The sequence below is a fragment of the Vicia villosa genome, linkage group LG7 (genome assembly GCF_029867415.1).
Source record: "Vicia villosa cultivar HV-30 ecotype Madison, WI linkage group LG7, Vvil1.0, whole genome shotgun sequence".
Lineage (NCBI taxonomy): Eukaryota > Viridiplantae > Streptophyta > Magnoliopsida > Fabales > Fabaceae > Vicia > Vicia villosa.
Genome location: NC_081186.1, coordinates 26,639,498 through 26,651,037, shown reverse-complemented (window position 1 = coordinate 26,651,037; position 11,540 = coordinate 26,639,498). Strand labels below are relative to the sequence as shown.

At 33.0% G+C, this 11,540-nt stretch overlaps 1 protein-coding gene across 1 annotated transcript; it reads right to left on the bottom strand.

Annotated features, from left to right (window-relative positions):
* On the bottom strand, nucleotides 1–9,057 carry LOC131620410 (probable LRR receptor-like serine/threonine-protein kinase At1g53440). The gene is made up of 24 exons (XM_058891479.1): nucleotides 8,739–9,057; nucleotides 5,893–6,067; nucleotides 5,582–5,653; nucleotides 5,407–5,475; nucleotides 5,070–5,141; nucleotides 4,902–4,973; nucleotides 4,729–4,800; nucleotides 4,572–4,643; nucleotides 4,379–4,450; nucleotides 4,139–4,210; nucleotides 3,981–4,052; nucleotides 3,745–3,816; nucleotides 3,572–3,637; nucleotides 3,382–3,441; nucleotides 3,254–3,298; nucleotides 3,121–3,167; nucleotides 2,658–3,028; nucleotides 2,278–2,473; nucleotides 2,061–2,198; nucleotides 1,783–1,895; nucleotides 1,430–1,640; nucleotides 1,088–1,325; nucleotides 820–970; nucleotides 1–558 (listed from the first exon to the last, which is right to left on the bottom strand). The coding sequence occupies exons 1-24, from the start codon at nucleotides 8,842–8,844 to the stop codon at nucleotides 163–165; spliced, it is 3,030 nt and encodes a 1,009-aa protein (XP_058747462.1). The 5' UTR covers nucleotides 8,845–9,057; the 3' UTR covers nucleotides 1–162.
* Nucleotides 9,058–11,540: the final 2,483 nt, after the last annotated feature.

Genomic DNA, 11,540 nt, shown 5'->3' with positions numbered 1-11,540 from the left:
TAAATGTAAATGAGCTATGCATTTCTAAACCTTATGGGACCAAACTTTGATGCTTGCTTATCTTCTTGATATGTTGTCACACTGCAGTTTATACATTATATATCTATCACCTTCACAAAACAACTTGAAATTTAACATTCTGTCTCAACACATCATGTGAAACTAAGGAAGTTTACTGCTTGAAGAAAAATCATCTTTACTTTGAAGAGATATGGAGGTGGGAACCCATGGACCATTTGATGATCCATGTCTTCTATCGATGCTTTCGGGTAAAAATGTAGAAGAATCAAGAGGTTGACTATCTTCTGCCAGCAACTCAGAGGCTTTGAGTCTTGCATGGCGGCCACTCTCACCGCGGTTGATTACGGGCGCTAGGATTGGAGTTTTACCTTCAAGCATGCATACTACCAATGACATGGGTGGTCTATGAGTGGGAGATGTGTTAGTGCATAACAATGCCAAGTTCAGCATTCTCATGGCCTCCTTTGAGGAGTACCTTGAACCAAGATTTGGATCCACCAGCTCCATAAGGCGTCCTTGCTCTTGGAGATCATAGGCCTTCAACGACGCGTGCAAATATGAAGTAGAAAATTAGACAAACCATAAATATAACAGAAACAAGAAAGAAAGAGGAAGAGTTTAGTGTTACGAGCTCATAGTAGAAATCTTCTCAATTTCTCATAAGAAATGAAGAGTTTGCGACATAAAAAATTATAGTAATGGAGTTATCGATTTCTTTTAAGAAATTGAGATGATCTCTACTTTGATAGTAAATGGTTATCATAAACTCAAAAAATCAAAAAGGAAGTTCAATCATACCCAATCCATAAGATATACAAACTCCTCCATTGGGTTGAAATTTGTGTTGCTTTTTCCGCTAACAATCTCTAAAGCTACAACTCCAAAGCTATATACATCTGCTTTATCAGTCAAGTAACCCCGCATAGCATATTCTGGAGCCATGTATCCGCTATTAGAAAACGTAGCACCCTAGAGTCAGTTATGATTTCCCAAAAAGAGACATATAATATCAACTAAGTTTGAACAAAAACTTGGATTCGAACTAATAGATATTGCAAGTACTAACATTGTTCCAGCTACCCGTGTACTGATATGGGTGTTCCCTTCATCATCAAGCTTGGCTAAACCGAAGTCAGAGATCTTGGCATTCAGATCCTTGTCAAGTAATACATTTGTTGCTTTAATGTCTCTATGTACTATTTTCAATGCCGATTCTTCATGAAGATAAGCTAATCCCTTAGCTATACCAAGACATATCTTCATTCTTGTAGGCCAATCCAAGTGCAGCTTCTGTTCCTGATGACCTGTCGAAATACCGGGGGAGGGGAAAAATTTTCAGTTACATCTTGGTTTTAAAGTAGAAAACACACCCACAACACCAAGGTATTATTGTTAATGAAGGACTCACCAAAAAGTGCACGGCCGAGACAGTTGTTCTCCATGTATTCATATATCAGTAGCAACTGCTTTCCTTCAATGCAACAGCCATAGAGCTTAACAAGATTTGGATGCTGCAAAGCAGATATCATTCCAATTTCGTTAACAAATTCGCGGTTCCCTTGCCTTGATTTGGAGGAGAGCTGCTTAACAGCAATGACATCACCATCTGGCAGCACACCCTGCATTATAAGCCATTGCTTCAATATAATTCGTAAAGATACTATGCGCGATTGAACGGACGTGGGGAAAATGGCAGAAAATAGAGGTATGACTTTCTGTCATGTCATGCCATTAGCAAAAGACTTATGGATAGTTAGTTACCTTGAATACCGGCCCAAATCCCCCTTCACCAATCTTATTTGCAGGGTCAAAGTCATTAGTAGCTGCTTTAATTTGTCTCAAGCTGAAATAACCTGTTTTAAGGTCAAGAAGGTCTGCAACATGAAAGATTTGCAAATCAGCATTTTCTTTTAAATTTCTTCTCATTTTTGTATCCATACATTAATTTTTATGCCTCCGACGAATATGGATGCATAAAAGTCATGTTTATACCGAATTATGTATGATAAACTAATGTTCTTTTGGACTGAAAATCTTACCTTTGTCTCTTATATCTTTTCCACAAAGGAAACCCATCTTCCAAAGGGCAACCACTACGAGTATGACAAGCACACATGATGCAGCCACAACTCCAATAATAATTCCAGCAGACAACCCTTCTGAATGATTTTTAAAGTCTACAACAATGTTGAAATGCTTATAGAACACGGTGTAGCATGGTAATCGAAAGAAAGATTATTAAAAAAAAAGACTTACTTGGTGTTACTGTGATAGCTGATATAAGAGGTCCATATACACCTCTGTCAGGAATGGCAGTGGTTCCTTTTCCTGCCCAATATAAGTGAATTTCCAACGTGTTGTCATTGACTTCAACATCGAATTCCTTAGTGATTCCCTTTCCAACTCCACCAGCTTCTTCCATAATGTTAAAATCTTTCAAATATTTAAAACCCTGTGAAGATATAGTATTTTAAATTTATCCCTCAGTTTGCGACGTGTGGTTTCTTCAAATACCAGATACAACCGAACTCATGTACATTTTTTCTTATATTTAACCCGGATAGAGTACAAAATAGGATGGAAATATAAGATTCAACCAAAATAATGTAACGAAATTATTTTGATTCGGCACTTACTTGAATTGAAACATCAAATATGCGTCTTCCAAGACTTTTAAAGGTCTGGTCATCAGAAAACATTATCTCGGCAAAGTGGAGATTCACTTTATAATTCCCGTTCTTCATACAAAGGCCATAGTAACTAAGAGACAGAGGGGAAAGCCGAGCAGTTTTATAGTAGTCCGGGCCATTAATATTCAAAGAATATGTATTTGATGCTGTATAGTCTGCATGAACATTTCCCATATACACTCCTGTGCTGCTATAAGCCCATTGTCCTGCATTTCTAAGAACGAAATTCGAAATTCCATTTTCCTGCAGGTCACCTACATAGTGATTTCCATCAAAATCTTCTTCTGGTCCTCCACAGTTTATGAACAATGAATCATCTGCAAAGACAGAATGAAATCTAATCACAATTCGCTCCAGATAAAATGTTGTATGGAACTTGTTCGATCTAGTAAATAAGCTCAACACTCACATTGAGGTTTTCCTGCACAAGGAAGGTTCCTTTTCAAACAAAATGTTCTACAAAATGAACGTAGTTAGTTTCAATTGATTATTCAATTCAATGGTGATTGATAGCCAAGTTTGGAAATAATAAAAGAACTTACGAAGGTGAAGTGACTGCTGAAGACGAATAGCTCGAAGCCAAGTTCCTTTTCCAAAACAATAAGTTGTTAGCATAATAACATTGACACAAATGAAATGCTTATATATTGCTAGACAAAGGGAACCTTACAGATTTAGCTGCTGGCAGCTAGTTGCAGAAGACTTTGTAAAATTGTTGTAAGATAAATCTCTGAAAGAAAGCATATAGATAGATTGAAATTTTAATTCTCCATAGCTCAATTACGACTTGAGATTAATAACAATAAAGTGTTTAAATTATGCGATTGGAAAAAGCATGATGGTAAATGAAATAGGCTAACATGTTAATTTTGAAGTCCAGTATCCAGTCTTGAATCGGTCCACTCAAAGAATTATTAGTCATAAACCTACATCCAAACAGAAAAGTTAAATCAAAATTTTCTAGATATCAAAATATAGATAGGTATTATTTTGGTTAATCTTATGGTCGGTCGGTAAATGAATGTTCACTTACATGTAATTTAGCCTTTTCAATCCCTGAACTGAATTTGGGATTGAACCAGTAAACATATTGAAGCTTAGATCTCTGCAAGAAGTATATATTTTACTTAATGTTGAAGTAATGGTCTTGTGAATTATTACACATTACAGATATTTCAAATTCCAAAAACAAGAAATTTTGGAATGTTGAATGATTGGCAAAAAGAAAAGAAATAATATTGAGCTGAATAGAGTATCGATTTGACTCACAAAGTAACTAAGTTTGTCATTTCACCAATGTAATTGGGAATAGGACCTGTGATTAAGCAATTTCTCAGCTCCCTGAGTCACAGAAATGTAACAATACATTAAAAGCGGAAATAAATCATTTAGTTCTTCACAAAATGGCTGAAAATATTTCAACTCACAGTAGTTGCAAGTTTTTCAAATCCTTCAGATTAGGAAATGTCATAGTCGGTCCATTCAAATCACTTATTCTCCTGATACAAAAAAATTTTCGTCAGTGAAAAGAGTTTAGTTTTGATACCTTGTCAACAAATTTTAACCAATCCCACGAAGCATTTTTAGCGATGTAACGATTACAATTGATTGTTAGTCTACACGCAATTTATTGTTAAATCCTATTCAGAAAGGGCGTAGATACTCACAACTCAGTCAAAAGTTTCAACCCCGATATGGTAGGGGGAATTGGACCTTGCATAGATGTTCCCTGCATATCCCTTCCAAAACATAAAATTTCATCAGAAAATCGTAAACATATTAAGCATGATATAACATATAAAATCTGTTTTTCTCTCCAACAACAAAAAATGTCAGTGATAGATTTAAATGTATACTAACAATCTCCCAAGCTTGGTCCAGTTCCCGATAAAACTAGGTATCTGTCCAGATAAACTGCTTCCATCTATCCGACTGCAGAAAATGCACACATTGATTTCAGAATCTAATAGACACATATATTTCTATAAAACCCACGGTTTCAGGTCATATCACTCACAAATCAGTGAGATTCTTTAGTTCGCTAAATGATTCTGGAATCGTGCCAGTAAAATTATTCGAAGAAAGAAGCCTGCAAATTCATTTGAAATCATTCGAAACAATTAGCCATGCACAGAAAAAGCACGGAAAAAATTCAAAATGAAAATGAGTAGAAGAAAGAAACATTCTTACAGTCTCTTCAAGTTGCTCAAATTTCCAAGACTAGAAGGAAGTGGTCCTCCAAGTTGATTATTTTCTAAGACCCTATGAACATGTAAACCAACATAATCATTCAAGTATTCAACTTCCAAAAACCCTATCATTTTTTAACATAACATTAAAATTCTTTGCAACACTTACAAATCCTCCAAGCTAGCAATATCACCAATTTCGGCGGGAATCGGACCACTTAATCGGTTTCCCAAAAGGGACCTGAATCAAATACCAGTAGTACATTGATCATTAGCTTTGTATTGATCAAAAGAAATCTTCTACCATTAAAATACAATGAGACTTATATAGACTAAGAGTCAAACTAACTGTAACCAATTTGTAACTAACTTACAACCAATAACTAACTCTCATCTAGTGTAACTAATTTCTAACTAATGTTAATATCTCCAACAACAATGATTTAAAAAGAGGCTGAATTTCGCACCGGTGAGACAAATGAACTACAAAAATAAAGATGACTTACAAAACGACTAGAGATATGTTAGCAAAACTCGTCGGAATGGAGCCGTTGAGATAGTTCCGTGTAAGATCACTGCAAACAAACACAAAATAGAAGTTCCAATTACTCTTTAACAGATTCAAATTTCACTAGTTTTAGTAATTTCCATAAAACAGAATTTAAATTTACAACCACTCACAGTATTTTCAATTGAGTAAGATCTCCAAATTCACTAGGCATGACTCCAGCTATATTCTGCCCCTTTAGAAAGCTGCCATAGCCAAATTGGTATCAGCTAACATTGAAACCATAACACTGACACATCGACGTAGATAATAATTTGAAAAAAATGAATAAAGAAAATGACACTAACATGTTCATCCAAGTAATAATTTGAAAAAATAATTAAGTTAAATGTAATTATAACTGTCTGTGTCGATTTCGGACACTAGGTATCAGTATTCCATAAAATTGTAAAAATTTAAATACAGAAAAGAAAAAAAAACTTACATGCTAGTAACATGGCAAAGAGTTTTATTTTGGAAAGTGCAATCACATGTGACATTCCTCACTGTATCATCATCTATATTATCATTACCAAAGCCACTACCATCAATGCAAGAACGTTGTGTTACTTTCCAATTCACATTCTTTAGTTTATCTGATATTGCTTGTAGTGATTTCACTGTAAAAATACACAAATCAAGTGATTTAATTGGTTACGCAAATGATACAATTATCTTTAACAATTAATACACATGGAATAAGATTAAGTTGATTTAAGAAAATTGGGATTGTGAAAATTGAGTTGTACAATTTATCAAGGTATATTTTTTTTTAGGTAGAATGCCTACATAGATTAATCCCTCAAATGGGGAGGAACACTATGGAACGACAAAACTTTTCTTTTAATTTTTTTTTATCACTGTTGCGTATCCATAACTGAGAACTTTGGTTACGTTGAAGTTATCCATCTATATTTGAATTATTGGAAATTCTAACCGGTGCTCTTAGGGCAATGGTTAAACATTCCTAAATAGTAATTTTATCTCGATAATCTGCGTATTGAATGTCTTGAAAATTAAAATATTAAAATTTCTATAAAATATTTTCTTTTTTAGAAATGCTTAACCATTGTCCTGAAGGCACTGGTTAGGAAGACCCTGAATTATTTATTTAGTTATCCTTTTACTTCAAATAAAAAAGCTATCCTTTTACTTTTGGGTAGTCAAAGTCGTTTTTGCACAACAACTTAATATTTAGTTATTCACATATAAAAATGTGGTCAATAGATTAGGTATTTAATTTGATTTATGGCTGACATTATAGTTAACTTAATTAGATGATTTAAAAACTGGATCGGACCGGTCGAACCAAGAACCGGTCAGGTAACCAGTTTGATTCAATAGTTGAATCGAGAATGTTATTGAACCGGTGTGAACCGGTCAAAACCGATATAAACCGCTAAAATCGAGAAAACCGACGATTTAAATACATTTTTTAATTTTTTTAATTTTAAAAAATTAAAATAACATCGTTTTGACTATTTTATTTAAAAATTAAAATTAAGAAATTAAAAAATTGTTGCAGATGTAGTTAATTTTGTTACCGATGATTTTGATATTGAAGAAGGAGATCCCAACATTGAAACAAATTTTCTTTTATTGAAATTAAATTTAGTAGACAATGAAATTATTTTGTTATACATTATTCAATTAATTTATGTTGCGATTAAACTTTTATTCATAATTATATTTTATAATTCTTCTATCTGATTAGTTTATTGGTGAGATTAATCTTTTTGCGTCTTTTGCAAGATCAGATATGAGTTTTGAAAATAAATTAAAAATATAAAATAGATTTACACAATTTGATTCGCTTATTTTTTATAAAAATATGATAAAATGGTTGATGTGCTGGGAGTGTAAAAAAGTTTTACACTGTCAATCAATCACAACCATGAATCATGATAAATCAGACTTTAATTTTTAAAAATTTTATATGATATGACAAAACGATTTATTTTACGGTGTAAAAAAATATCCACCCTAAAAATTTTCCGGGGTGTAATACATTACCTTTAACCTCTAAAAATATCCACCCTAAAGGAGATGTATGCAAAAGAGAAAGTAAAATATGTGATGAAAAAACAATTGTATAGTATAGAATTTTGAAAGAAGAGAAGTAGGAAAAAAAATCATTTTTTAAAAATAAAATATTTTATATAAAGTAATAAATAAATGTTTATCTATTTTGTCATCATATTGATATTGTGCACTCGTCTCTTTTTTTCTTTTTACTGTTTCTTTTTTTTTCTGCTGTGCTTCCTTGTCTCTTAAATACTTGATATATTAGTGGGCTCATTTTCCTCATAGATCATTAGAGGAAATTGTACCTTCCACTTCAACTATTTACTTGACTAATATTATTTTATTTTGCTATATATATATATATATATATATATATATATATATATATATATATATATATATATATATATATATATATATATATATATATATATATATATATATATATATATAATTCCATTCTATCTACTTTTGTGTTTGAACAAAGAATTTGTATTATATATCGACAAAATACCATACTTTTAAACTTACAAAGATTTTATAGATTGGTAAGTGTTACTATCTTGTAACTAAAGATAAAGATAGTTAATTAAATTGAAGTGCACCCAAATTCAACATCTCTGTAGCTATTGCAGAAGATGAGGTTGTTTTCCTTGATATAGGGAAAAATAAAAGCTGAAAATAGGTCCAAATCCAATGATAGTAATTGGTTTTGGTTGAAGTGACCATTACCAAATTGTTAATTATTGACAATACTAAGACATATTCAGTGCAATAAAAGAGTCAAAACCCATAAAGAAAAATGATAGCATCTTTGATTTTGACATCAGCCATGCAGTATAGCATCTCGAAATTTGACTTTTAATCCTCTCAAATTAGCCATCATTTATGAAACATTATTTTCAACGATCAATAATTATCTTAGTTTCTATAGTACTACTATTTCTTATCTTATCATATCATGGTCCTACCCTAAAATAAATAAGTTATGGTTGTTCCAGTCGGTAAAGGAGACCATCTCACATGTGATGATGGCATTACTATTATTATTATTATAATAATTTATCATCAAATTCACACACCAGTTATTAAGTACTTAATTAGGTTATTAGAGTTGTTAATTACTACAGTATAGTACTGTAGAAGTGGGAGCGGTTAGAACTTAGAAAAGGGTGGTTAAAGTTAAAGACTCAAAGGCAGTTTCATTACAAATCAATAATTAAACAAACAAGCATTGATCATAATTCATAACAAATGGAAGCGTACCTTCATCTTGTGGAATGAGTTGAGCGTTGGAATCAAACTCTTGAAGAGATAAATTCAAAGCAAGAAAAAAACACAGGATCATATATTTGGATTTCGAACCTGACATCGAATATCTCTCATATATGTTTGGTTTCTCTCAAAGCTTTATTGTTTTTGGCTTTCACTTCTGAAACAACAAGTACCGAACAAATTAAGAAAACAAGACTAGTCTTGGTTCTGTTAATTTGTTAAAGGAAATGAAGCTTTTTAGAATAAAAAGGGAATTTGAAAACAATTGTCAGAGACGGAAAGAAGAAAAAGAGAGTATGTGAAAAAAGATGTTATGACAAAAATGAGAAAGATTAATAAAGATAATGAAGATATATACTGTCATATATAAGGGGTGAAAATTTATTAATAATTATTTTATTATTTTATTAGTTGACATGTGCTAAATGATGAATCTTTATTAGTTGACATGTGTATTTTTAAATTATTTTATGTGACATAAAAGAGGTGAACTGTGATCTGCCAAAAGCTTTGGTAAAATGTCAGTCAACAGTGTATGAGTGGAGACATGGATCGATTGAATGATTCCTTTAGCAATCTCATCTCGTATAAAGTGACAGTCAACTTCAATGTGCTTAGTACGCTCATGAAAAACCGGGTTCTTGGCAACGTGAAGAGCCGTTTGACTATCACAATAGATCTGTATGGATTGAGGGTGATCAATACGAAGACAAGATAAAATGCCCATAAGCCATTTCAGTTCACAAGTGGTGGTTTCCATGGAACAGTACTCAGCTTCTACAGAGGAACGCGACCCAATATGTTGTTTCTTGGTTTTCCAAGAAATTAGTGACCGCCCTAAAAGCACAAACCATCTAGTGAAAGTTTGTCGTGTTAATGGGCATCCATCCTGTAACACCCCAAATCTATCCGGTAAATTATAAGACAAAAATTAGAGTATTTAAAAACTTTTCAACATATTCAGGGTATCACATTTCAACATAAACTTCAACTTGTATTACACTCAACATATTCAACATAAACTTCAACTTGTATTACACTCAACATAGATACATAGAATTCAAAAGACAATTGACAACTCACTTTATTGTTATAACCACAAAACAACTTCTTTTAATAAACGTAGCGAAATTCACAACTTTTAACTTAGAAATCATTTAACAATATTTATTCAACTAACACCAAATTCAAATTATAATTATTAAACAACTACAGTAATAACAACATAGGAACCACAACATAAACATCCCCCCGAGTGCTACGTATCAGAGCGACACACCAACTTGGACTCGATGAAGCTACTAAATCTTCATCAATGCGTATCACCTGCACGTTACTAGCATAGGGGTAAGATTCAAACAGAAGGGGTGAGATATCTTACAATATAAAGGAATGCATAATAAATAATATAGGAGATATAGATCATACATAATTTCAACACTTCATACCACAATTATACAACAAGTAACAGACAACTTTAAATCAGCACAACTTGTTAACAACAACAACATTAAATCAACCATCAACATAAAAACCACAACAACAACTTGATTACAACAACATATTAACACCAACAACAAGTTAATAATAACAACAGCTTCTTAATAGCAACAACTTAATATATACAACATCAAAATATCACAACTTAATAGCAACCTCAAACAACATGCAACTTCAGATGTGACTCAACTATGCATATGCATGTGGTACCGTTGGAGCAGAACTCCCAACTTAAATATTCGCCAGGTTATCGAGGCGTCAACAAGGCATAAGCCTTCAACTTATTTTGCCAATCCATGCCAACATGGTGAGCAGTAGCTCCAACTTAAAATTGTCAATCCAGGCCAACGTGGTGAGCATTAGCTCCAACTTAAAATTGTCAATCTAGGCCAACTTAATAATGTTATGCTATACATGCGACAACAACCACAACGCCAACTTAATAAACACCACACAACAACGACAAAATACAACAACTTAATCAACATTGGTCACAAGACCGGCAATTGCAAAACAACTTAACAACATTGGTCATAGGACCTGCAACTTAATTAACGCATCAACAACAACTTATAACAACAGCAACTCAATTCAATCAACATTGGCCATAGGTGTAACACCCTTCTAAAACCCCGCGGAAATATAACATAATCAGAGTAAAATAAACAGCAAGGATGCTACAATTATTAGATGAATAAAAACATCAAGTCGATTGTCATGCTTTATTAGAAATTAACCAATATCAAACATGTGTTTAGCACATCGGAACTTAATTCAACAGTATTAGGAAACAACTCCACACAATACTCAATACATAATCCTTAGCCAAAATGGCAACAAAGTATAACAAGTAATGCTAGACTAGTCGATCCCAGTGTTACAATCAGAGCATGACTCGACACGAACTACGGGCTAGCCTACAGGCTATCTTCACCCAATCAAGACGCCGCTACATCCTTAATCTGAAATCATCAAAGTAAGGGTGAGTTTCATTCGAATTAATAACCATTATACAATCATAAGCAATAAGATCTCATAGCAATTAACATCCATTCAACATACATATAATCGGAAATTATTATAACAAGCAAACATCAGCACATAAGCATCATCTATCACACCACACAATCATCCAATTATATCAAGCTATAATGCAATGAATGGACTGACACTCATGCATGTGGTACCAAGATTCGTGAATCACATCACAGGACTTCTCTCTTTGATACTGCCCTCTAGTCGCTCACACCCCACATGGGCACACGACTACTGCCTCATCGCTCACACCCCACA